General features: G+C 44.2%; 1 protein-coding gene across 7 annotated transcripts; it reads left to right on the forward strand.

Annotated features, from left to right (window-relative positions):
* Window positions 1–1,657: 1,657 nt before the first annotated feature.
* TRA2B (transformer 2 beta homolog) lies at window positions 1,658–25,960 on the forward strand. Of its 7 annotated transcripts, none has more exons than XM_086955443.1 (11): window positions 2,004–2,102; window positions 3,717–3,987; window positions 4,247–4,371; window positions 5,000–5,162; window positions 6,857–6,922; window positions 7,243–7,431; window positions 7,718–7,833; window positions 9,164–9,256; window positions 11,051–11,101; window positions 14,051–14,127; window positions 25,616–25,960. In XM_086955443.1, exons 4-11 carry the CDS (start codon window positions 5,130–5,132, stop codon window positions 25,624–25,626), a joined length of 636 nt encoding a protein of 211 aa, XP_086811569.1. In that variant the 5' UTR covers window positions 2,004–2,102; window positions 3,717–3,987; window positions 4,247–4,371; window positions 5,000–5,129; the 3' UTR covers window positions 25,627–25,960. The 7 variants fall into 7 exon arrangements, with proteins under 7 accessions (XP_086811571.1, XP_086811569.1, XP_086811570.1 ...); XM_086955444.1 differs by having other exon boundaries at window positions 3,844–3,987; XM_086955445.1 differs by lacking the exons at window positions 2,004–2,102; window positions 3,717–3,987 and adding an exon at window positions 1,658–1,761.
* The last annotated feature ends 1,801 nt before the right edge of the window (window positions 25,961–27,761 follow it).

The following is a 27,761-nucleotide window of genomic DNA, read 5'->3' on the forward strand; positions in this document are numbered from 1 at the left end:
TTCCCTCATCACGTGATTGGGTTGATGTGGTTTTCAAAGATGGAGTAGCTCCCCACTCCCAGGCCCACGGATACGCGGTACTTGAAAAGTAAGCGAAAACAAATTAGAGACACAGAAAAAATGAATACACTGTACACCATGATAAGCTACACTGCACCCCTTACTTTATAATAACTATAGCGGTTAGGAGTTATGCAGAAATAGACAGGTGTGCAAAGCGGCAGCAGCAAGGGGAGAGCATGTTAAAGACAAAGCGGCCATATTAGCAATACTGCACATGAGCGAAAAATCCCTCCAGAACTGCGAGTGCGTTACATCACATGGGTATGACCGACGCATGCGCAGACTAGATTTCTGCGAAGCAGAGATTCAGTAGTATGCAAGCCTCATTAGGATTAATAGATACATAGGCAAGCATCTCTGGGACACCCGCGTGTACTGAAAAAGTGCGATATTAATGACAAACGTGATTGGTTAATACTATTACAGGTTACTGAGGTTCTTGAATGTGAGCAAGTCGCTTTACGTGCGAATCCTTGCTCCATCACATGCGTGTGCTTTAAGCGCTGCATCCGAATCCCGCGGGCTTTTCCCCGACTTCAGCATTGCTTGTCCCGACTGCTCCCAGCGATTCTCTAGGCCCTAAGCCTAACCACTGTTCGATTGGTATCTCTTATACCACTTTCTTAATATATGGTTTGAGTGGCCACCTGCCCTCATCCATAATTGTGCAACTTTGTATGTTATACTGTGCTTTTGATTTAACGCTTGTGCCTCTTTGCTCATAAAGAGTACTGGGGATTATTTTAGTAATAAACACATATATTTTTATAATATATACTGGTGTGGTGTCCTTTCATTTGATATTACAGGATTGTGATTGGTAAAACAGCTCGCTTAACACGACCTCTTGAGTTTAGCCTTTAAGGCTGCTTAGTCTATGCTACCATTAAGATAGCTTGCCTATAAGGTTGACTTACAACCAGACACCATAAGGGATTGTTTGGACTGATACAAGATGGTTCCAGAATTGGAAACTTCATATATCATGCCAACTTCTCACACATACTCATTGAAATGTCACTCATAATTACATTGAAAATAGGAAAATGTCACACATAGCAATATAAAACCTTGGCAGCAATGGCGAAGACTCCATCTGAGCTAGGTATATCTTCTTTTTAGTCTTCTTTAATATACCTTCACTATAGACCTTGGAGTCTGTTGTGCTTCATAGAGGTATATTGGGAAGTTAACCCTTGAAGGTGTCTAAATCTCCCTTGGCCGTCACTTTTGTGAGTTGATCTTTAACACTACAATATACCCTAGATATTTACAATTGAGTAACTCAGTGACAGGTGCACGCTCAAAAACGATGCAAAAAACATTCCCACTGCAATATCTAATTTGTAAAATCAAAAAAAAATTGTTAAAATAAAAATTAATACTTCGGGGACTCTAAATATGAAGTACTCTCAACACCACGCAATCTATTTATGTCCTTCTGACGCCTCTTTTTTGCGAAATTTTGAGGCAGTATTTGGATTTAAAATCTCTCTAGAATTGATTAAACAGAGCAGCACTCGTGGAACTTCATTTCTCACGTGCCTTAGAGGTCACGGACTTTAAATAAATACTACGCAACTAAAAAGAGCGTCTCTTTAAGATGGCCGACGACTTATGAGAAGAAGCACTCAACGCCGTAGTGTAGGCAAAGACATTCAGTAACTCAACAGACTCACGGTGGCCAAGTCTTTTCTGGTATTTATTAATTCGATTTGTCAGGTATCCAATATTACTTTGTTTTCTGCGCTGTAAACGGAAATGCTGGAGAACAAGTCACAGCCGTTTAACACAAAAATTATTTTCGTTCATGAAATCACACAATTGTAGACCTTCGTCTCTTTCTACTGCTAAGAGGGTGTATTTCTTTGTGACGTAACGTTGTCCTCTTTTTATGACGACAACTAGGTTATATATATATTTACACGATTAACCCGCCCACCAGAGCGCGCGCGACTGCCGTTGAGAGTGGACGAGGTCCATTTTGTGCTCTGTGTGGGAAGATGAGCGACAGCGGCGAACAAGCTTACGGCGAGCGGGTAAATGTTCGATCTCTGCCCTTTGCGGGCACTTAAGACTTTTGATGAGTACTAGGATTTAGGATTTATTTCCATCTACAGCAGTATTAAACAGGTCTATTTTGTCTGGAGGCTGAAGAGCATGTATCGGGCTGAGTTAAGGGCGCCGTGGGTGCATTATTACCTGATGGAATGCATATTAATAAATGTGATTTGCTTTAATCGTTTATTACTGTGATGTATACTTAGTTTATAAACGTCTGCTGTGCTTTAAAGCCGGGGCCGGTTTTGCTGTTGGGATTTACGTGAGGATATCGATTAAGAGGGTGGTAGTTTTTCTGTCGGGACGTTTCGTTGCATTGGCTTTGTCCCCTAAGGGTCCTTGTTGCCTCTGCTCATTGTTCTGGGCCTCCGTGAATTGAGACTAGAGAAATAAAATGGCGGTCGCCCTGCAAGGGAGCAGGAAATGGGAGTAGACAGACGTCACTTCCTTGCCGCCATCTTGGGGTCTGACTAGAAGGGGCAACGTGATAATCAAAATGGTGCTTGTGGGCTCAGGGGTTTTTCCTGCATCTGATGCGCTTTGCACAAGAGGGACCTTAGCCCTCTAATTAAGATGGCTGCAATATTTACTACATGTTTATTATGGCTGAGACAAAGGAATGGTCATTCCAATTGGTGAATGTGGTGTGATTGCCGTTATTGACCTGTTACCAGCGTTACGTTTTGGACAGCTAGAGAGTTCATTTACTATCATTCAGTATGATTTGCATTAGCTTACGGGCTATGCTGTAGTGTAACGTAATTAAAATGGCGCCCGTTACACTAACATTGTTGCTGGGTAACGGTAATAAGGCGGAGTACACTTAATACGTTAGTGTCTCTTCTGCCATACTAATACAAAATTATCAACCGCCAACTCCACGTACACGAATCTAAATTTTTGGGAAAATTACTGGTTGGTCTTCGCTCTTAATTTTAAGTGGGACATGTTAACATTTTATTAACTGTCGTAATTTAGGTTGTTTACACTAAAACTGCTGTTCAAGTGCGAATAGCTGGCTATGGGTTGTAATTGATTTGCTCAAACTGTTCTAACTGAATTCATTTAATTTGCTTGTTTTTTAAGTTGCCGAACATCATCTCTGCAGAACATAATCACTTGAAGTATTGCCTAATAATCACACGAACGTTACAGAAAAAAGAAATGGGGGCATGCGCAATTTACTCTGAATGTTTGGATGAGAAGCACGGTTGCGTATTTTCAGCACAATGAAAAATGAACATTGCCTTATTAACAACGCCGCTCCTCCAGAGGAAGCATACGATTGAAGACATTTGGGGTCTTAACTGCTTGCCCGCTTTCTTAGTTGCCACCAGGGTGTAATGGAATCGCTGTTTATAATCCCTAAGAATGGCTGTTGGCGTTTTCAGTTATTTTGGGGATGTGGGTTTTTGGGGCGACTGTTTCTGAAGTTTGTTAAAGGCGACAGACATTGCATTCGCTTTCTGTGGAACTGTGCAATAGGAGGGGAGCTGCCTGAAGCCATGGACTAGTCGTTTTAGTTCCGAGCTTGGCGCTTATTTTTATCCCTGAGTTTTTAAACTTTCTTCATCCTGTTTTTTTCTATTAAGGTTATTATTGAAGAAGGAAAATGCAGAAGAAGTCATTTGACAAGTTTTATAAATGAGAATTATTTGAAGCTCAGAAATAAGTGAAGCCGAAATTTGAAAAAAGAATGCATGCTAATTTTCAAACCAGAAGTCCCTCTTATAGAATATTAAGAAATTTGTGTGAAGTGGGGAAGATGAAAAGAAGTCAGAATTTGAAACGGAAGAATGAAGAAAAGAAATAGAAATGAAGTTAAGATAAGAAGTAATCTGGAATCAGAAAGCACTACGCTAAGTAATTATTAGTATGTTTCTGTGTCCCTGTATACTATGCTGAACATATGCATGCATCATCTTTTTAAGAGAATCTATATACAGGGTAACTTAACAGGCTTAATAAATTCAGGCAGTTGTAATCGAAACTGCTCATAAATAAATGAAGTTCAAAATAAATCGGCATTTATTTCACTGCAGCTTGCTATAAATTAAGCACCTAGTTATAGTTCTTGTTGTATAGCTATGTACGTTTACACTTTCAATGTCTGCGTACGTAGGTATCTCGTTCCGCTTCTAGGAGCGCAAGTGCACGGCGTTCTGGTAAATCTGCAAGCCACTCACCTGCTCGTTCTAGGTCTAAGGATCGCTCCAGAAGCAAATCCAGGTCAAGATCAGACTCAAGGTAAGTGCTGGAAATAAGAACGGTTTATATTGGTCGCTTATGTTTTTATTGTATCGGGTTGAGTGAAGGAAGTTACTTTAACAGTTTTCGATGTGATATATAGCTGTTTAGATCCGGTTCCGTTGGGCCTTAAAGCCCTCCCATAGTTGTGTAAAGCGCGCCCTATCACCCGTATGGGTGGGCGCTGAAGCTCTTAAGTTTAGCTCCTATAACAGTCAAGTTTATTGGGGTCATCTTCGACATTTCAGTAGTTCGCTTGTTGTATTGTCTTGAGCTGAATGGTTGTTTTTACGTTTAAACATGCAATGTGGTTACTCTGAGGGCTTTTGGCATAGTTTGATTTCCCAGTTATGAAAAAAGCCAGCGTTACTGCTGGATAGCGTACCTAGGCAAAATGGTATGGTCAGATGCCCTGCGGTAAGTAATTTTTCCTATAGAAGAATTCCTCAAATTGACTTTATTTAGTTGCTAGGCGAAAATTGTTACCCACTGATAAAACCAGCTGTTATTCAGTGCAGATACACCCACGCTCTAGTGGTGGAATATACTAGAGTGGCTTGCTATGTTAGTGTGCTTAGTTGTGCGCTTTCCGTAGAATATCAGTTCAGTCGTTTCTGTCCATCTTTAGATCTAGGTCAAGGTCGCGCCGACACTACACAAGATCACGCACTCGATCGCGCTCACACCGAAGATCCAGAAGCAGATCTTACAGCAGCCGGGAATATAGGCGACGTCGCAGCAGTCACAGCCACTCTCCAATGTCCAGCCGCAGGCGCCACGCTGGGAGCAGAGTAAGTTTGCACTAGATTAAGTATACAAAATGTTTATCCTGATTGTCTTTACGGTACTTGCCATACACCAGACTTGTTCATGGTGGTTCCGGTTCAACTTTGCTCTAGATTTCAGCAGACCGAGGGCCAATATTTATTTTCGGAAGTGTCCGATCTTAATTGAAGCCTTGATCTATGTACGGTGTACTGTACGTACTCTGTTCCACGTAAGATCAGATTTACTTGTGTTTTCAAAATGAACCTCGTGAAATTGTGCCTTCCCAGCCGGTTCCCGGACGTGATTGCTTTGCACAAAGCAATCTGTTTAGCACCCTTAATGAATGGACCAACCCTCCGCATGCAGTAAAAAAAGGATGGGGTGACATACCTTCAGGTTTGTAACTTAAAGGCTGTCCTTAAGTTTGTTTTCTTTGCATAATATGCGCTAGCTACAGCCAAAGCTCAAATGAAGGCGGCTTAATGTGTTTTTTACGCATATTTAACTGGTATTAAGGAGGACCCCCTTGCGCAGTTATCATTCAATTCAAATATAGTCTTAAGATGCGTTTCTAAACTTGAAAGTCCATAATTGTGCATAATCTCGTATTCCAGTGACCTTGTGTGTAGAGTGAATTTCTCCTTTTGAAAACTTTTATTTATATTGCTCTTACCCCAGACAAAGCTTTTGAATTGACTTATGGCACGTAGCAGGCCACTTAACCAGTGGCCACTCCATTGGTTATTTGGGGTTAGCCTTGCATTTATTAGTTAGTTGGGTGTGAACTTTCGTAGGGGCTTTGTGAGAAGGAAATGCCTGTATGAATTAATAGCTACTGTTGGGCTTAGAGCTATAGATATGGCGTTTAGATTGATTTATACACGAGTCATGCAGGACATAAAAGGAAAGCGGAGGTGCGTTCAGAAGAAATGAAGTAAAGTTCAAATGCCGGATTCTAAAGAGGTATATAGTAGGTCTAAAGCCACTTAAAGTTTTAGAGGTGGTACACATCACATGGCTTCGTTGCACAAAGGAAGCAAAGAGCTCTCGCAGTGTCCTTTAAGCTAATCACATTCCCAATTGCAGTTTTACACCACCACTTTTGCAGTTAGTGATTCTTAGAGCCCTGGTCAGGGGTGTACGTACTTGAGCGGAATATCCAGTACCATACTGTTAATGCTGCTTTTGCTAACCTTTTTTCACACACATTGGTTGTGGCATAACAGGTCCACATATCCACCCTGTTAAAAACCAGGCACCTGACAAACATGTAGCAGCCTACCTAATTAGTAAACGCAGTGTATTTGAGCCATTCTAGTCCCTCTTTAAAAGGTTTTGCCCTGAATCCACCCGAAGAGACCAGCCCCCAGAGAACAAAGGTTGAGAGTGAATGTGTTGTATGAACAATATAATTACAGTATTCACCATGTCACCTAGTGGAGGCCGACTGTACATAACTTTTTTCCACTCTTCCTCTTTACCATTACTGTATATTGGTTATCTGCTCAGTACTGCCTCCCTATAATAGGCTGAATGTTGTATGCAAAATTAATTTGAAAAGATCATATGCAATGTCCATCTATCCCCTTTGCCTACCCTTTTAACAATGTTTTCTTTCCATTGATTGTGTGGATCACCTTTATAACTTTTTACATCAGTGTATAATGTAGTTTAAAGCTTTCTTTGTTGGTTAAATGTCATTTAATCCTCTCCTTAGACACAAAGGACTTCAAAATCTGCTTCCAGGGGTGACAAAAGAAGTGGCGATTCCTCTGTAGATCGGGTAAGGAGCCTCAAGGGGAATGATAATTGTATTCATTTGAGTTTAACCATTGCATATGATCTAAAAGCAAAGTGGTTGATCATTTACTTGTAACGGATATTGCGACTTCGTTTTACTACTGTTTGCACCCATATATCCAGAATATTTGATTTATCAAGCTTGGCGAATGTTTGCACTTAAAGTGCATGCTAAATCTCAGTAAGACCAGTCTTTAGAGTAGTTTGCAGTTCCATATGCACGCTTGGGGACGTAGGGACGCCCCTAAAGTAAGTTGGCACACATTTAATGTCGTTTTCAAATCGTTTGTATTTATTTTGCAGGCAAATCCCGATCCGAACTGTTGCTTGGGGGTGTTTGGCTTGTCTTTATATACCACTGAGAGAGACCTGAGGGAAGTTTTTTCGAAGTATGGTCCACTTTCTGACGTGTCAATAGTTTATGACCAACAATCGCGACGATCAAGAGGATTTTCATTTGTGTATTTCGAAAACGTCGAAGATGCCAAAGAGGTATGATTAATTTTCAATAACCATTTCCGTTTTGCTGCCTTCGAAGCTTGAATATTTTCTAGGTGGTTGCATTTACTAGTTTATTGCATTAAGTCTATGCTAATCACTTGATGCTACGAATCCCCAGTAACCTTATAATAGTTTGCCCCAGCCTGGCATCTACATATTAGTGACTTTCATGTGCGTTATCAACGTTAGTGATTTAGTATGTTGCAAGGTTTTTACAGAACTAGTAATGTAAGTTTATTCACGAGGATTGTGAAGTGACGCTCTGGCTCTTCTATAGGCAAAAGAGCGTGCCAACGGCATGGAACTTGATGGGCGCAGAATTCGTGTAGATTTCTCTATTACTAAAAGGCCTCACACTCCAACACCTGGCATCTACATGGGCAGGCCTACCTAGTAAGTATTGAAGCATTTCTTTGTCAAAGTTTGCATTTGTAAAACGAAATGTCTGCGCTTTACTCAAAGTAGTATGTCGCTTTTTTGTTGCATTTTTGGTTTGTCTGGTTTTTGCAAGCATTTACTTTGAGCTAATGAGGCCATTGAGTGTCACTGTACACAATCCAGTCTTGAAGTACAATTGAATCACCTACTTCTGGCTTGTGCCTCAAGCTAGAACATTCATTTATCGGCCATTGTAAGTCTAGGAACAGACCAAAGTGAATATGTGCTTGGTACTTACTCCAACGAGAGGAAGTTGGTTCTGGTTACGTTAACGAGGACCACACTTACCATAGAATTGTGCTTGCTACACCAATACACTAGTATCCCGGTTAAGCCAGTCGTTTAGTTACACTAGCTCAATTAACGAACTCAAATGCTGTTGGGTGTAACCCTGTCAACGTGTTAAAACACGCTTTAGGTTCATCCTACGTGCTACTAAATTGACGCCGACCTTAATTTTTTTTCTGGAGGTTCATGGGGTGCCCGTGCTGGGGAAATGCTTCATTGCTCAAAACTGGCTTATAGACTAGCTTTTTGCTCTATAACCAAGGCCATTGGGATTATGCTGAAAGTTCTGCTTACTTCGATTTGCCGTACATCCACTGCATAAATTACACTTACCTGAATGTTTAGCAGCTCGAGTTACTGCTACCCTTTAAGTGATACTACTAGGCTTGCTAGTAAGTGCTTTAAAAGGGGATAACTTTCTGGTTGGTCGGTTGTCTTCCAGTCTGACCGATTAACGGAAAACAACCTAGTCGCATACATTTATCAATGTGCTAATTTCTATGCCTATTCTCGCTAATTTACCACGCTGTATATTTTCGGCTAGAGTTGACCGTTTTTGGCCCTGAGAGCTACTAATAGTGTTGAATGGGCTTGTATCAAACCATTAATTGTATCTTATCTTGGTTTCAGGACCAAAAATGCACTCCGTACACTAATGCAGTTCTGTAATCTTATTAGAAACACAACTCCCTGCCACTATGCGATCCCACTATGCGATCTGGTGTAGTGACCGCATCCTATCGGACACACTTTTGGTCTGATATTGACCCCAGGTTGAAGAGCACCTCAGCCAAACTCATTAGCATAACTTGTAGTAAGCACGATAATTTTTATTGATATAAATTAATTTATCTGTACTGGTCGCCAGTGACTGAAGTGAAACCATTAAAGTGTATTTAATGTTCAATTCCAAATGGATTGTGCCAACTGTAACCGCGATGTGCATCGTTAAAGTTTAACATGTTTTTAAAGCACTTTGTTGACTCTTTGATTTCAGTGGCAGTAATCGTCGTAGAGATTACTACGACCGTGGATATGACCGAGGAGGATATGATGACCGTGAATATTACAGCAGCAGCAGATCATACAGGTGTGCAAAGACATTTTGGATTGTTTTGGTGGCAAACGTGCTTAAAGCTAGCAATGATGTCATCCCTGGCCTGTACATTGACCAAATTGGATGCCCAAGTGCTATAGTGAAGTCGGAAGTGGGCTGCAGAATCAAGAAGCTGGGCGTAAATTATCAAGCAGATGTTTTTACTAAACTGGTTACTACTGTCACCCACTGAGAACCAGTGTTCTTACAAAACGGCTCCATAGGTCTCTTCGATTGCTCCTTATCTTAAGTGTTCATCATGTGCATTGTAATTATCGGTAGCAATGTTGGCAATAACGGTCTGAACAAGTGGAGGGGCTTCAACTTAATTCCCTACAGTACCCTAGTAACTCAACCTTGCTCACTGGCGCACGTGTCCGAGTCCGTCATGGTAGATTAGCTGATGTATTTATTGCTCCTTGTGAAAATTGTCTGATGCAGAATAAAAAAAATACTTTCATCCTCTGGCAGTGCCCGAAAGCACTCTCACTAAGTAGCACGATCTCTGAACAAATATCCGCCTGTCATTTGCCGGTTCCAAATCATACCATGCTTTAGTAGGCTTCCTGTAGAATTCAGGTTGCTCGAACACCCCAGGAAGTTGTGTTGCTTTTTCGCCAGAAAGGGAGCTGATCTTTTACTAAACCTGTTCTGATTCGTTTGGTTAGATCAGTACATTTTTTTATTGGAATAAAGGAGAACAATACGTGTATTTTGAATGTGAAATGCTTGTGTGCAGGGTGTCATATGGTGCAAGATTTGGCTACCGTTTTTCAGAAAGAAGCAAGTTCTTGAGTCTTTCAAGTGATCTGCTACGGCGGTTCTGTTCTAGTTAAGCGGTACATGCTGCATTCCAGGATTAAGGATTTATGTACTTGTTTGCTTGGCATGCGCCGTATTAAATGTGGAATTAATAGCATCTTTCAGTTCTGTATGTTCTGTTTTTATTTTCGAGCAGAATAGATCTTTCTAGTTGCATGTTTTATTTAAATAATACTCTTACCCAGTCAATAGCTCGAATGTGTGAAAGTACATCAAATTCAATTTTCCAAATGTCCAATTGCTAACATGGTCATTGCAGGATTTTGAGGATTGGAAGTAGATCCTTTTGACTGCAATTTAATTGTTCTTCCATGGTCTCGTTGTCCTAAATGTCACTTGGCAGTGGAGGAATTTGTCCTACAAAGTGCATTCTGTAGTAGTAACTCGAGGCTGTTCGGTTGTTTACGGTAACCACGATACGCCGTTTTGATAAATTAATGGCGTTGAGCGTATGGCTGCTCACTTGACTAGGTTCATTTCCAGACTTAAGTAAAATGTGACGTGCTCTGTTCCCAACCATATGTTGAGCTCGCCTCAAATAGGTACGTTTGGGTGACCTACTCTTATGCTTCAGAGCCAAATGGAGCAGAAAGCTTAAGTATACCACTGACGTTTGTAAGTTGCCGTTTTCTGAGCTATTTTTTTTCTTGTAGAAGCTCTGCTTTCTACAGGATTAACTATAATGTATTGGCATATTCCAGTTGGGGCATCATCGTGCAGTATAAGCTAGCATGGATGCACATACTTTTGGTTCAGCGATGTGTTCTGCCTATTGTATTGAGGGCTTATTTTGATGCTGTATCTAGTTTGATTTGTCTGGCCTCTTGCAACTTGTTCACATCCACTTTGAAGGAAAATGGCACTGCAAGTCTTATATTTGATGCTGTGAATTACGTTTTTAATTGTTTCCTTATATTTCAAGTATCAATGTAAAAATTAAACCTTACTTTGCTTGTGTGTTTACAGAGGAGGCGGAGGAGGGTGGCGAGGTGGCCAAGACAGAGATCAGTATTACAGGTATGCTAGGCAAGGTGTTGGTTCGAAGATAGCATTGAACGTGGTTTCAACAAAATAGTAACGGGTGTCCGCTTGGCTAGGGCCCACTTTGAAATATCTTCCGTTGTGGACCAGATTATGGTTTAGATGAAGACCTGGAACTCGTTGTGCCAATGAGCAAAGTTTGGTTCTTGTCCTTAATTTGCTTTGGGGAGCGTGGGGGGTCTAGCTTTGCTTGGGTGCAGACCAGTTATGCTGATTCAAAGGCTGGGAATGCGGTGCATTAAATGTTGGTGTAATGGTGAAATGTAATTTTTGTAAGTGAGTCACTTAACTTAATAATTACTTGGCCAATGCTGTAGTACTCCTTGCTATGCCCCATCTGGACTTACCTGCTTTGAGGACAGTAACAGTTTGCTCAACTTTGATTATTCATTAGGATGACCTGTGCAATTTGTTTTTCCTGTACGCAATAGCAATGAATTGTTCTTGTTTTTAGATGTAGACCCTTTGTCTCCAGCAGAATTGCTTGATTATATAGTATCAGTCACATTTTCGAACTAGTAAAAACACGAAGTATTTACAACTTGCTAATTGACAGGTCTCTGCCTAGGTAATCGTACGCAGACTCAATCGAAATTGTAATGTCTACAAACTGGCCTTAACTTGAGGGTTGGGGGTTGTCAGGCTAGAGACTGGCAAAGTATGACTAGAGATTTAGAACAGGTACTTTACAACTGAACACCTTTATTAAAAGATGGAAATCCTGTATAGGCAAATCTGATCTATGTCCATCGTGCCTTGTCAAACCGGAGACACTAGCGCATTTTTTGTTTGTTTGTGACGAATATGTTAATCCAATGAGGGCGTGGCTGAAAAACCTATGCCGACAGCTGGGAACTAGGAGTCACGATGTGGCAATTAGGATACTTATTTCGGACAGTTATGTACCCTATGCTTGTGCCCTAGCCAAATTTCTATCTTGAGCCTGGGCTATTCGAGCCAAAAAGCTAAAACAATCTGTTTAATTCTTTTTTAGAAAAATTCTCTGCTAACTGGAATTGCTGTATTGATTGTATTGCTTGGACTAGAGATACAGAATTTCTCTTTTTTAAAAGTATACTCAAATTGTAATTTTTTATATACATTGTTCTGCTTTTATGATGACTTTTTTATCGAAATAAAGCTTTTTGACTTTGACTAGAGACAAAGCTTTTTGGCTACTTTTCAGTGTTGCAAATGTTGTATTCCCATATTGTGGTGTGACGCTGATGTAGTTTAATTTGTCCCACCATACTTGTAGAAAGAAGTAACCAGAAACGTTTGATAGACTTGGACTGCACGTCCCTTTTTTTAATCTCAAGCTTTACTATTTATGGTTGCCAAGATAGCAAGCAGTCCTTTTGATTTGGTATTGCTACAAAACATGGGATAATTATGTAGAATCAAGCGTGGCTTACAACTCTTTGAATTCCATTCTTTTGATAGAGTATAAACAGGTTGTACTTTTCAATCAATGCTTGTGTTGTGACAACCCAGGGTAATGGATTGAAGTTCGGAGTTGCATTTGTTTCGCTCCCACTTGTTAATGTAATGTAAAAATAATTTATTGAGCGCATCATACACCGGGCGGTTTCTTGGCGCTGTTCACTAATTCGTGAAGAGACAAAGGGGGGAGAAGGAAGGAGCTTATGTATAGACAGCGGAAAAGGTGGGTTTTTAGGAGTGACCTCAAGTGAGGGTAAGAAGAGGAAAGCCTGAGTTCCAACGGTAGAGATTTCCAGAGTGAGGGGGCCAAGAAAGAGAATCTGAGGCCTCCATGCTTTTTGCGCCTGAACCTAGGCGTCTATAGGAGTGCATGGTGGGAAGATCTGAGGTGTCTGGAAGGGGCGTACTTGGTGTTGGCAAGGAGCATTTCTTGTTCACTAGTCCAAAAGCAGATCTACCATAAGTGGTTGTTGCCTTATTTGTACTATTTAGCGTTTTCCGTCTGGGTATTAATCCACAACTTTCAGCAACCACCTGCATGCTTTAAGTTTATCCTTGTAAGGCTTGCGTTTCTAAAGCAAACTGTTCTTTGCCAACGCAAAAAACAGCGCATGTTTATCTTAAATTAATCTAGTATCTGATTCAAACCTTCACCGTCTTTGTTGGAAATGACTCCCTGTTAGATGTACAGGTTGACAAATGGTTTTACTTAGTCTACCTTAGTTTTTTTTATCCTTGCAGGGAATCTAATTCGGGGCAATTTTCATTCGACAAATTGTATACCTAAACTCTTCTTGCTATGCTAGTTAATGCTGCAGCTTATTTCAGACCATGCAACGCACCTTGACTTAAAGGTATTGTCTAGTGACGCTCCATTCTATGTAGACTTTACACGAGTTTTAATTTCGTCTACTTTAGTATAGTTTTGAATTGATCTATAGGTAAGTAGCATGAAACTGGTTTCAATTGGCTCCTGACCCCTTGTCCCCATCCCTTTAAACCTCACTCCCTTGCCCACAACACCTCCATCACATCACGCCTTGCCCTAGTCATTCTCCCCTTCAGCCTAACTGCTGGTGTGTTTGCCTCATGTTCTCCTGATTTCACTACTTCTCCGGGAAATGAATACTAGCGCGTTTGTGAACCTATCCTCAAGTCCTGCTTTTACTAAGACACCTCCCATCTTGAACGTCTCAGAATGCCTTCCTTTTTTCTGCATTCGTCCTTCAATGTGCTATCATGCCTTAAAATCATTACTTATTCCTCTCTAACATTTGTATTTCCCACAATTCAGTACCCTGACAGGCTGTAGAGCCAACTTGTGCAACTTACTGTTTAAAAACCTACATTTTCTCCTTGGTTTATTTGTAATGCATTTTTAAATATATGTGCAATGGGTAAGTAGCGTGTTGCTGCTGATTTTTGACAGTTTACTCAACTTAAAGATTTTTATTTGAGGAATGACTTTACTTTCCTTTTTAGCAGAAGGCGATCGCCCTCTCCCTACTACAGCCGAGGCGGCTACAGATCCCGTTCCAGGTCCCGATCCTATTCTCCTCGTAAGTTGAATTATGTTGCACCATAGCTATACAATGCGCTAAACTTTGATTACTTTGAACAGACTGTGAGAAGGTGGCCTGATATGCAGTGCTCACTATTCTAGTGAACACTATGTATCAGTCCAGCAACCCTTATTGATGATTGGTTGTAAGTCAACCTTATAGACCAGCTATCCTAGTAGCGTGGATACGAGCAGTCTAAGGCTAAAGACTCGAGAGGGCGTGTTAAGCCAGCTGTTTACCACACATATACCCCTTGAATACCAAGTGAAAGGACACCACACAAGTGTTATGAAAATAAACAGATATTTATTAAGAATCACAACAGCCCTGTACTCTTTATGAGGACAGGGTACTAAGCACAAACCAAAACTCTTACAAAAATACTTAAGTTAGCACAGTATACACAAATGCCCGAGGGGCACGGAAAACCATATACTCTGAAAGTGGAATGCGAAATTACTAGCAGGTAAGTACAGTACTAATAGGCTTTGGAATCGCTAGGACTTGACTATAGAATCGTTAGATTACTTCTAGGAGACCCAGGGGACTCGGGTGCCGTGTGTGCACTCTCACGCGAGATGCGGGACAAAGTCTATGGTAGCTAGAAATTAGAAAGTTAGTGTTCTCGGGCGAACCCGACCTGGTAGGGAGAAAACGAAAGTAGATTCTGACCCTTGGATAGTGAGGCTATGCTGGGGCACCGAAATGCCGAAGTTACCTAGCCCAGGGGCTGCAGCTGCATAGGTCTGAAAAGACGTCGGGAATCCTCGTAGACGGACCAGGAGCCGGAAGAAAAGATGCTGGCCGGTGACCAGTGAAGAAAGTTCAGTTGGATCCAAGCCTGGATCTCGAAGATAGATGACACCTGAAAGCAGAGGGGACCAAGTTCGAGACTACTAGCCAGTAGTCAGTGGGCACCAGGAGGGCACCGGATGGTAGCCACCTCGACAAGGTGAGTGGGTGACGCTTGACTCGAAGATCTCACGGACCAGGAGGCGTTGTCGGCGACCAGGATGGAGGATCGAGCTGTCCCACGAAGATAGAAGCTGTCGGCGTCGCTGGACCCAGGATTGGGCAACAAAGCCTTGGCAAATTCAAGCCCACGCGGTGGACCTAAAATGGCGTCTGGAGTGGACCAGGAGGGTCCGGGGTGCCTCTCTTGAACAAGGAAGCAAGGGCCAGCCTGGAGCAACCAGACCAGCAGAAGAGTTGTCGTCGGGCGTCGTTCAGAAGGCCACAAGCCAGCCGGCCAGTAGCCAAACAACGCGGTGCACAGCAAACAGCAGAAGGGCCCCACGCCGATCGTGGAGATGCAGGGAGGCTGATCTTGGGTGCTGGAGCTGCGCAGGGTTGGGGCTTCTCGGACCCCAAAGCACTCACCAGTGGAGGACACGGTGGGCTTGCAGTAAAGATGTCGTGCAGTCTTGGCGATCGTCGGTCCCTTGAGGTCTCGTCGCACTCACGGTTCTCAGCTGGGCTGTAGAGGTGAGTAGAGGTCAGAGGTGCCAGGGAAGCCGGGTCTCGTCGAGCTGGGTCGTCGGATTCGTGATGAAGGACTTGCAGCAGACCGCAGTGTTCTTTAGGATGGTGCCCGCTTGATGCAGGGTGACTACTCCTTAGCCACAAGGGAGAATCTTGAAGAAGAAATCGTGAAGTCCTTTCGAAGAAAGTGGTATCTTGATTCCAAAGATGATCTAATTTTAACAGGGGGCCCGCTCCCATCTTTATACTAAAAAAGGGGGCTGACCCGGTGACTAGGTCCTGCCTATGGGTGGGACTAGGTGGGGGGTGGTTACACCCCTCAGCCATGCCGGACTTCCCCAGGCCAGGGGCTGGTGTGCCCCTGGAACTGGTTCAGACCGGCCTATGCGTAGTGAGCACCGGGGTGCCACTCAGCAGTCACCTTCCTGTAAAGCCCTGCCTACCCAGGATACACAAAACCCTGTCTGGGACGGTGCTAGCACCGCCCCTGACAGGAAACCCTTTGTCCAGGCTCCCCTCGCTGGAAGGACTCCCAGCTGTAGGGGGTCAGACTTGTGTCTGTGGTGGCAGCATCCATTTTGTGGAGCTGAGGCTTCAGTTAACTTTAACCGGGGTTCACAGTTACATACATGTCGTGTCCCTCTAGAAGGGTGGAATGCTAACCCCGTCGCCAGAATTGGCGAGGGGTTAGTATTCCAATTCGTATGACACCTTACTCGACATGTTTTGATAAAGCAATACCAAAGATAGCATTTAACCGCGAGGATTATAATGCACTTAAGAGTATATGGTATGCGATATCATGGAGCAGCTATTAGGACTTGATTCCGCAAGCTGCAGACAGGCTCAGCTCATGCCAGAGCACCATCTCACACGATTCCAAGCACTCTGCCTTCAGGATTGTCAAGGCCTGCCATAGGAGTGACTGATAGGAATCTGTGTGTCCATTTTAGGGTTAGGTATAGGTATACTACACCTACAGCAAAGGGTGATTACACGACTTTGCCCCAGCTGTCATGCAGCCAGTTGTGTCAAATTTAGGAGGCCAGCCAGGGGTGGCACAATACGTGCTGCAGCCCCTGGTAGCCCTGGGTACACCTATGCCCTGAGTTACAGAGTCTGATAAGGTGGCCCAGTACCAATTGGTAGATGCACCTAGGGTACATGAGGTAATTTAGAAAGAGAACAGCCAGGCTGTGGGTCTGATTGGCAGGCCCACAGCCAGAGAAAGTCGTAAACCAGTGAAACAAAAGCAAAAAATCTGGGTGATCATAGGATTGCAGACCCTACTCTCCTACATGACCCCCCCCCAAACTTTGGGACAATAAGCTAACCTTGACCAGGTGAGTCTTCTTGTTCTAAGTGGAAATATCTGGAGAGCCCATCGGCATTGCCATGATCAGTACCAGGTCTATGTTCCACTGTAAAGTCCATCCCCTGTAGGGAAATGGACCACCTAAGCAGTTTGGGGTTTTCACCCTTCATCTGATTTAGCCACAAGAGGGGCTTATGGTCGGTCTGAATCTTGAAGTGAGTGCCAAACAAGTATGGCCTCAGCTTCTTCAGGGCCCAAACCACAGCAAAGGCCTCCCTCTCAATAGCTGACCAATTCTTCTCTCTGGGGGTCAGCCTTCTGCTTATAAAAGCAATGGGCTGATCCTGACCATCAAAATTCAGTTGAGAAAGAACAGCTCCCACACCCAACTCAGAAGCATCTGTTTGGACAATGAATGGTTTGGAGTAGTCTGGACTCTTAAGGATAGGTGCTGTGCACATGGCCTGCTTTAGGTCATCGAATGCTTTTTGACAGCCTGCTGTCCACTGAACCTTTTTTGGCATTTTCTTACTTGTCAGTTCATTTAATGGTGTCACAATGGAACCATAGTTCCTGACAAATTTTCTGTAGTATCCAGTCAGGCCCAAGAAAGCTCGAACCTGAGTCTGGGTGGTTGGAGGAGCCCAGTCCCTGATTGACTGTATTTTGCTCTCCAGTGGCTGAACCTGGCCTCCACCTACAAGGTGGCCCAGGTATACAACCTGTGTCTGCCCTATCTGGCACTTGGTGGCCTTGATAGTGAGGCCTGCTGCTTGCAGAGCCTCTAACACTTTCCTCAGGTGGACCAGGTGATCCTCCCAGGTGGAGCTAAAGACAGCAATATCATCTAGATATGCTGCACAGAAGTCATCCAGCCCAGTAAGGACTTGATTCACCAACCTTTGGAAGGTGGCAGGTGCATTTTTCAGACCAAAGGGCATTACCACAAATTGATAATGCCCACCAGGGGTTGAAAATGCTGTTTTGGGTTTGGCATCCTCAGCTAACCTGATTTGCCAATACCCAGCTGTTAAGTCAAATGTACTTAAGTAGTTGGCAGAAGCCAATCTATCTATAAGTTCATCTGCCCTAGGTATTGGATGGGCATCAGTCTTAGTGACTGCATTGAGACCCCTGTAGTCTACGCAAAACCTCATCTCTCTCTTACCATCTTGGGTGTGAGGCTTTGGCACTAGAACTACTGGACTAGCCCAAGGGCTATCTGAGGGTTCAATGACTCCCAATTCCAACATTTTCTGCACTTCAGTTTTTATGCAGTCTCTAACATGATCAGGCTGCCTGTAGATTTTACTCTTGACTGGCAGGCTGTCACCAGTGTCAACCTCATGGGTACACCAATTGGTCTGACTGGGTGTCAGAGAGAACATATGTCTGAAAGACTGAAGAACCTGTTTACAGTCTTTCTGCTGATGTTCAGAGAGGCTGCCACAAAAGACAACACCATCTACTGACCCATCATCAGGATTCTGAGTGAGCAGGTCTGGGAGAGGGTCACTCTCTTCCTCCTGTCCCTCATCTATGGCCATGAGCAAGCTCATGTCCTTCCTGTCGACATATGCTTTGAGCCTGTTGACATGGAGTACCCTATGGGGACTCCTGGGAGTTCCAAGGTCCACCAGGTAGGTGACCTCTCCCTTTTGCTCAAGGATTGTGTGGGGCCCAGACCATTTGTCTTTGAGTGCTGCTGGGGCCACTGGCTCCAGCACCCACACCTTCTGTCCAGGCTGATAAACAGTCAGGACAGCCTTTTGGTCATGCCAAGCTTTTTGAAGTTCTTGACTGGCCTTAAGGTTTTCTGATGCCTTCTCCATATACTCAGCCATCCTGGAGCGGAGACCAAGTACATAGTCCATTATGTTGGTTGCAGGCTTTTTGAGAGGTCTCTCCCATCCTTCCTTCACCAAACACAAGGGGCCTCTCACAGGATGCCCATACAAAAGTTCAAAAGGGCTGTAGCCAACCCCCTTTTGTGGGACCTCTCTGTAAGCAAACAGAAGGCAGGGCATCAGGACATCCCATCTACGCCTGAGTGTTTCAGGTAGTCCATGAATCATCCCTTTTAGGGTCCTGTTGAACCTTTCAACAAGCCCATTGCATTGTGGGTGATAGGGTGTAGTGAATTTGTAATTGACACCACACTCCTTCCACATAGCAGTTAAATAGCTTGACATAAAGTTTGCACCTCTGTCAGAGACAACCTCCTTAGGGAAGCCCACTCTGGAGAATACTCCAACCAGGGCCCTTGCCACCACAGGGGCTGTGGTGGTCCTAAGTGGAATAGCTTCAGGGTACCTGGTGGCATGATCCACTACCACCAGTATAAACTTGTGCCCTGATGCTGTCTGGGGTTCCATTGGACCAACAATGTCAATCCCCACTCTTTCAAAGGGCACCCCCACCACAGGCATTGGTATAAGGGGGGCCTTTGTTGTGCCACCTGACTTACCACTGGCTTGGCAAGTGACACAGGAGCGACAAAACTCCTTGGTATCCTCATTCATGTGAGGCCAGTGAAAGTGTGAGACAAGCCTGTCCCAAGTCTTTGTCTGGCCTAAGTGTCCTGCTAAGGGAATCTCATGGGCCAAGGTAAGTAGGAAACCTCTCTGAGACAAGGGTACAACCAGCCTCCTGGTCATGCCAGGCTTGGGGTCTCTTGACTCAGTGTACAGGAGTCCATCTTCCCAGTATACCTTGTGGGTACCTGTGGCGTTCCCAGCAGCCTCAGCAGCAGCCTGCTGTCTGAGGGGTTCAAGAGAAGGGCAGCCTAACTGGTCCTTCCCCAGGTCTTCCCTTGAGGGTCCCCCTGAACCCAAGAATTCAACTTGATCAAGTTCAAACTCTCTAGGCTCAGTTTCCCTCAACTCCTGCAGGTCAGCCTCCTCTGAGACTTGATCCACAACCTGGGGCAAGGGGGAAGGCACAGCCTTAACCCTACTGCTCTTTTTCTTGGAAGGTGTCTGGTCCATTGTTCCAGGATCCAGCACCTGTTCAGTGGGGCATCTTCTGGCCTGTGACCTAGTCACAGCAAACACATGTGCTGGCAAACCTAACATTTCCAGATGAGTCCTCTGCTCCACTTCTGACCATTGTGATGACTCCAAATCATTGCCCAACAAACAATCCACTGGGAGGTCTGAACTAACTACAACCTTCTTTTGGCCAGTTACCCCTCCCCAGGAGAAAGCTACAATTGCCATACTATGATTGGTAGTGACATTGCTTGCATTGGTCACCAGGAATTCTGTACCTGGCATGATCTGTCCAGGGTCCACAAAGCTAGGTGTCACCATTGTGACACTGGCACAAGTGTCCCTATAGGCCTGAGCCATCTTTCCATTAATGAAAGGTGTCTGTCTGTATTTGCCCAAAGTATTGGGACTTATATCAGGGGACATATCCACATCCCCTGTACAAACAAGGACAGCCTGAGTGAGTGTACCAACTAAGTTGTCACCCCCCTCAGAACCCAGGGTTAACCCTACTAAACCCTTGGGAGGTGCACTACCACTGCTGGCTGTACTAGGGGGCACAGGTGCCTTAGGGGCTGCAGTGGCAGGAGTCTGCCCTCCTCCTTTCTTGGTGCACTCACTAAACCAGTGAGTTTTACTTTTGCAGTATTGGCACCACCTTTTAGATTGGCCTTCTTTCTTCTTTTGGGGAGCCTGACCCCCACCCTCTTTGGGTTGTTGGGGACCTGTCGAAGACTTCTGGTCATTTTGTTCCCCCTTAGAATCTTTACCCTTCTGGTCTGCTTTCTTCTGACCACCTTGATTCTGGCCCTGGTTCTGTTTAACTCTTGTTCTAACCCATCTGTCTGCCTTCTTTCCCAATTCTTGGGGAGAGGTCAGATCTGAGTCAACAAGATGCTGATGCAACAACTGGTTCTGACAATTGTTTAAAATTTGCTCTCTCATCATCAAATTGTACAATCCTTTATAATCAGTAACCTTACTGCCCAGCAACCAGCCCTCAAAAGCCTTAGTGGCACAATCTACAAAGTCAGCCCAATCTTGAGACTGAGTTTTCTGGGTATCCCTGAACAGCACCCTGTACTGCTCAGTGGTTAGGCCAAACCCATCAACCAGTGCATTTTTCAAGACTTGGTAATCATTAGCATCCTCCACCCTTGTGGTGAGGAGCTTGTCTCTTCCTTTACCCTCAAAGGAGAGCCACAAGATAGCTGCCCACTGACTTGGGGGAACACCTTGCACAGTGCAGGCCCTCTCCAAAGCAGTAATCCATTTGTGGATGTCATCCCCTTGTTTAAAGGGGGGCACTATCTTACCAAGGTGTTTTGTATCAAAACTCCTTTCCCTATTGCTAGGTACAATGCTGCCACCAGTGGGGACTGTCCCACTCAATTGTTGCTCTCTAGCAAAGGCAAGCCTCTCTTTGGCCAGGGCAAGTTCTTCCCTTTCAATCCTCAGATTGGCTGCCTTTTCCTTAGCTTCATACATTCTCCTCTGGGGAGATGTCATTCCCCTTTGAGAGGAACGTTGAGAGCCATTGGTATGAAGGGATCTGATAGAGCCTCTTGATAGAGATCTATCTCGTCCATTCCCAATGTTAAGCTGACCTGAGAGTGGCCCCAAGGGTCCCCTAGTGCCCATCTCATGTCTGCTTAAGTTGGACCTGGTTAGTCTGCTGACTTCTACCTGTTCCTTTTCTGCCTCATCCCCTGATACCACATCATCATCCTCATCATCAGCATCATCTGCTTCCTGAAGAGGATGGTCCTGGGCATCAAAGGGACCCTGTAAGGAGGGCATGTTGCCATCTGAATTAGAAGGGTCTGGGTTACCAGCCCTCCTTGCATCATGAGTCTCTAAGAGACCAATCAGAAAGGCAGTTGTGGGGTTAGACCCCTGCTTAATCTTCCTAGAGGTACACACTTGTCGTAACTCATGGAAGCTAAGCGCAGTATATCTTGAAGGGATGACCTGTGGAGGGTCAACTGACACAAGGGGAACCTCAGTGTTTCCTCCTTTGTCCGACATACTGTTTCTAGTGTGGTGTAAGTGATGCACCTACCTACACTATGTGTTTACCTACTGATCCCTTGCTAAGAGTTGCAGCCAAGGTGTGCTAAGCCTTGAGGAGCTACAACAGCTGGTTCAGTAGAACTCAGAGTATTCTAAGCTTTAGTTATGTGTACCTAACAGTACTTATGTGATCTTTCAACAAGATATTCTTAGGATACGTGTGGTAAAACAACAGCAAGCTCAAATCCCAACCGCTGCTCACCAATGTGAGAAGGTGGCCTGATATGCAGTGCTCACTATTCTAGTGAACACTATGTATCAGTCCAGCAACCCTTATTGATGATTGGTTGTAAGTCAACCTTATAGACCAGCTATCCTAGTAGCGTGGATACGAGCAGTCTAAGGCTAAAGACTCGAGAGGGCGTGTTAAGCCAGCTGTTTACCACACATATACCCCTTGAATACCAAGTGAAAGGACACCACACAAGTGTTATGAAAATAAACAGATATTTATTAAGAATCACAACAGCCCTGTACTCTTTATGAGGACAGGGTACTAAGCACAAACCAAAACTCTTACAAAAATACTTAAGTTAGCACAGTATACACAAATGCCCGAGGGGCACGGAAAACCATATACTCTGAAAGTGGAATGCGAAATTACTAGCAGGTAAGTACAGTACTAATAGGCTTTGGAATCGCTAGGACTTGACTATAGAATCGTTAGATTACTTCTAGGAGACCCAGGGGACTCGGGTGCCGTGTGTGCACTCTCACGCGAGATGCGGGACAAAGTCTATGGTAGCTAGAAATTAGAAAGTTAGTGTTCTCGGGCGAACCCGACCTGGTAGGGAGAAAACGAAAGTAGATTCTGACCCTTGGATAGTGAGGCTATGCTGGGGCACCGAAATGCCGAAGTTACCTAGCCCAGGGGCTGCAGCTGCATAGGTCTGAAAAGACGTCGGGAATCCTCGTAGACGGACCAGGAGCCGGAAGAAAAGATGCTGGCCGGTGACCAGTGAAGAAAGTTCAGTTGGATCCAAGCCTGGATCTCGAAGATAGATGACACCTGAAAGCAGAGGGGACCAAGTTCGAGACTACTAGCCAGTAGTCAGTGGGCACCAGGAGGGCACCGGATGGTAGCCACCTCGACAAGGTGAGTGGGTGACGCTTGACTCGAAGATCTCACGGACCAGGAGGCGTTGTCGGCGACCAGGATGGAGGATCGAGCTGTCCCACGAAGATAGAAGCTGTCGGCGTCGCTGGACCCAGGATTGGGCAACAAAGCCTTGGCAAATTCAAGCCCACGCGGTGGACCTAAAATGGCGTCTGGAGTGGACCAGGAGGGTCCGGGGTGCCTCTCTTGAACAAGGAAGCAAGGGCCAGCCTGGAGCAACCAGACCAGCAGAAGAGTTGTCGTCGGGCGTCGTTCAGAAGGCCACAAGCCAGCCGGCCAGTAGCCAAACAACGCGGTGCACAGCAAACAGCAGAAGGGCCCCACGCCGATCGTGGAGATGCAGGGAGGCTGATCTTGGGTGCTGGAGCTGCGCAGGGTTGGGGCTTCTCGGACCCCAAAGCACTCACCAGTGGAGGACACGGTGGGCTTGCAGTAAAGATGTCGTGCAGTCTTGGCGATCGTCGGTCCCTTGAGGTCTCGTCGCACTCACGGTTCTCAGCTGGGCTGTAGAGGTGAGTAGAGGTCAGAGGTGCCAGGGAAGCCGGGTCTCGTCGAGCTGGGTCGTCGGATTCGTGATGAAGGACTTGCAGCAGACCGCAGTGTTCTTTAGGATGGTGCCCGCTTGATGCAGGGTGACTACTCCTTAGCCACAAGGGAGAATCTTGAAGAAGAAATCGTGAAGTCCTTTCGAAGAAAGTGGTATCTTGATTCCAAAGATGATCTAATTTTAACAGGGGGCCCGCTCCCATCTTTATACTAAAAAAGGGGGCTGACCCGGTGACTAGGTCCTGCCTATGGGTGGGACTAGGTGGGGGGTGGTTACACCCCTCAGCCATGCCGGACTTCCCCAGGCCAGGGGCTGGTGTGCCCCTGGAACTGGTTCAGACCGGCCTATGCGTAGTGAGCACCGGGGTGCCACTCAGCAGTCACCTTCCTGTAAAGCCCTGCCTACCCAGGATACACAAAACCCTGTCTGGGACGGTGCTAGCACCGCCCCTGACAGGAAACCCTTTGTCCAGGCTCCCCTCGCTGGAAGGACTCCCAGCTGTAGGGGGTCAGACTTGTGTCTGTGGTGGCAGCATCCATTTTGTGGAGCTGAGGCTTCAGTTAACTTTAACCGGGGTTCACAGTTACATACATGTCGTGTCCCTCTAGAAGGGTGGAATGCTAACCCCGTCGCCAGAATTGGCGAGGGGTTAGTATTCCAATTCGTATGACACCTTACTCGACATGTTTTGATAAAGCAATACCAAAGATAGCATTTAACCGCGAGGATTATAATGCACTTAAGAGTATATGGTATGCGATATCATGGAGCAGCTATTAGGACTTGATTCCGCAAGCTGCAGACAGGCTCAGCTCATGCCAGAGCACCATCTCACACGATTCCAAGCACTCTGCCTTCAGGATTGTCAAGGCCTGCCATAGGAGTGACTGATAGGAATCTGTGTGTCCATTTTAGGGTTAGGTATAGGTATACTACACCTACAGCAAAGGGTGATTACACGACTTTGCCCCAGCTGTCATGCAGCCAGTTGTGTCAAATTTAGGAGGCCAGCCAGGGGTGGCACAATACGTGCTGCAGCCCCTGGTAGCCCTGGGTACACCTATGCCCTGAGTTACAGAGTCTGATAAGGTGGCCCAGTACCAATTGGTAGATGCACCTAGGGTACATGAGGTAATTTAGAAAGAGAACAGCCAGGCTGTGGGTCTGATTGGCAGGCCCACAGCCAGAGAAAGTCGTAAACCAGTGAAACAAAAGCAAAAAATCTGGGTGATCATAGGATTGCAGACCCTACTCTCCTACACAGACTCCCCAGCGACCACTAGTAGTGACTTGCAGTTCATAGACTTTAGGGTCAGATTGAGTTTTGGGGGATCTCATACCGGTAAACATACTTGTTTCAAGAGAATGGTTTATGAATTGAAACTAGCCTTAATACAATGTCTTCGTGTAAGAATGTTCTTGCTCACCCTTTTATTGTAATGTAACCTGCGGGAACGGTTGCTTGAAATGTGCCCGTTCTGTTAGCTAATACAGGAAACCGCTTACAGTGCTGGATGTTTTCAGCTTGCATTTGACTCCATATTTTATGGCCCGTTCAAAACACAAATCCTTCACAGCCTTGTTTATTGCTTTTGGCGATGAACTGCTTCTTTAGGGCCCCAAGCTGGCGAGCATTGGCAGTGCATTGTATTGTCTATCTGTATAGAATTAATCTTGATTTTTAAGCCTAGCATGTTAGAGTATATTGCTAACAGAACCACAATGCTGTCGGAAGATAGTTGATTATTCTAGGCAGCTAATCTATCTAGATCTTGTTCAAACTGTAAGCTAGTTTCATCTAAATGCAAGAACAAATGCATCTGTGTTGCTAGCTCTCGATGTAGATTGAAAGTCGTTATGTAGCAGCAAATTTAAAGCACTACCAATCTTCATAGGAAACAAACTGATTGTAGGATGCACGATTTTATTTGCATATCTAACCGGTGTTTAATTTTTTTCAGGTCGTTATTGAAGAATCAGTTCTGAAGAATCCTCAATTTGGCCCTAAGTTAGGGTTGCAGTTGTGGGCAGCACCTTTATTTTGTAACGTGAACATTGGCTAGCGAATAGATGGCTTTGCAGTTTATGGAGTTCCAAATGTACATTGCTGTTATCATTCTGCATATTTGTGTAGGTTGGTGCTTTAACTTCTGTTCTACCACATTGTGCACGTTTATTTTTTACAGTACACTGTAAATGCTACAGTAACTATTGTACCATAACTTGAATGTTTTTTTATTGCTTGAAAGTATTCAGTCTGGTCCTCGGATATTGAAAGATCAAAACAATAAAAATACTTTTTCTTACCTTCTATTTTAAAATCTTATGTTGCATGCTCTGAATGGATGGTATTGTACACATTTCTTGAAAAGCAGCGAAAGTGATTTTTGTTTCTGGTGGCTTCTGCAAATTGAGTTTAATTAGTACGCCTCACTAAAGTCCTACGAATCTTAATGTGGAGCTACCACATATAAAATATCAACTTTATCGTGGGTGAGTCAAAGTATGTCGGTTGTGATAGCTTTTGGCACAACTTCTTAGACTTTCAAATGAATACTGTTCCATGTAAATAGAACAATAAACTATTACTTTAAAAAATAGCCATCTGATAGTCTTGCTCTAATTTGGATTTCATTTGATTTTACAAGATTCCTTATTTTGTATTAGGACTTGCAATTATTGCATTTTGTTTAACTTTTGGGTTGACAATCTGTGGGTGGGTATCACCCAGCTGCTGTTAAAACTTCAAGGTATCTGCACACTTTCATGTGTACTCCAGTTCAGTGACCTTTGTTTTGTCCTCAAACTGATTGTACAAGATCTGGGTTTAGTACAGACCCTGTACCTTCGCATTTACAGATGGGTAATTATACATCTGATAAAGCTGTACTTTTCTCAGTGCCATAAATTGCTGTGCATACCTATATGGCAAGGTTTGCGTTCATAAACAGCTGGTTTGTCTTTAACTAACATAATTGCAGGTGTCTAAATGCCCATCTCGTGGGTAGATGTGAGAGCAACTTGTTAAATGCTTAGCTTATTGAAATGTGCTTATAAAGTAGGACTGGATGGCCACATGTGGTGTGTTATCGGCACGTTCACAGCGATGGGTAAATAGCAGTGACCTTAACTCATAGATGTAGCTGCTCCAAGTGGGTCCTATCTACCTATAAATGTTTCCATGCACTCAAACTGAAATGTTGATGACGAACGCTGTGCATAAACTATACTGCTAAGGGTGTTTTGGTTGCAGTGAATGGAATCTTCATGTTTTCTAAATGTGACATGGCTTATGGTGAATCTTCCATAGCCGTGATTTGGGTTTAATTAAAAGGTAGAAACAGTTCAGGTAATGCTGAGGAATGCATCCATTTTGAGTGAAGCGTCCAGCTTGCCCGTATAATGGATCTGAGGGGAACAGGACAATGAGACAGTGTACATATTCTGTACAATAACTGCAATATTATACTGTTGAATCAGAAAGATCAGCTTCAAAAGGCCTTAATTTGGGGGTTGGAAAAGCAATGACATTAAATAGATCTGGGGTATATAAACATTGCAAGTTCAGGGCACACTATTGCAGCCGGCCCAATTGTCAAAAAATGTTCTTAAATAAGTCTAAGCTACTTGTTTGGGACTGGCTTAAACTAAACCTGTTTAACCCCTTCCATGCTCATGACGAGGGCACAGTTGAGCTGTGATGATGACGAGCTCAGTCATGACACCAGCAAAATGGCAATTTCCAGCACAGGGGAAAAATAACCACAGCAGCGATGTGGTTAAGACAAATTGATCTAGATAATTTGGATAAAGTACTTGATGCAGTTGATGGTATTAATCGGTTTATAATTTGAATACTGTTTCATGTTCTGAAAGCATTAATTGATATATCCACTTCCCTATCCTGATTGTAACCCTGGTGCATTTGCTTCACCCATAGAATCTTTACACACAATCTGCAGGGTCTCAGTAGGGCCATATATATATATATATAATATATATATATATATATATATATATAATCATCCAAGGGTGCCCAAGATCTTGAGAACGCCACTCCACAAGGATAGGAAACATTCCTTGGATGATTTATTTGTGGCAGGCTCC

The sequence above is a fragment of the Lissotriton vulgaris genome, chromosome 2_1 (genome assembly GCF_964263255.1).
Source record: "Lissotriton vulgaris chromosome 2_1, aLisVul1.2, whole genome shotgun sequence".
NCBI lineage: Eukaryota > Metazoa > Chordata > Amphibia > Caudata > Salamandridae > Lissotriton > Lissotriton vulgaris.

Coding starts and splice junctions, on each gene's coding strand:
- TRA2B (XM_086955438.1), top strand. CDS start 2,067: ATGAGCGACAGCGGCGAACAAGCTTACGGCGAGCGG. Junction 2,103..4,246: donor AACAAGCTTACGGCGAGCGG/GTAAATGTTCGA, acceptor CTGCGTACGTAG/GTATCTCGTTCCGCTTCTAG. Junction 4,372..4,999: donor AGGTCAAGATCAGACTCAAG/GTAAGTGCTGGA, acceptor GTCCATCTTTAG/ATCTAGGTCAAGGTCGCGCC.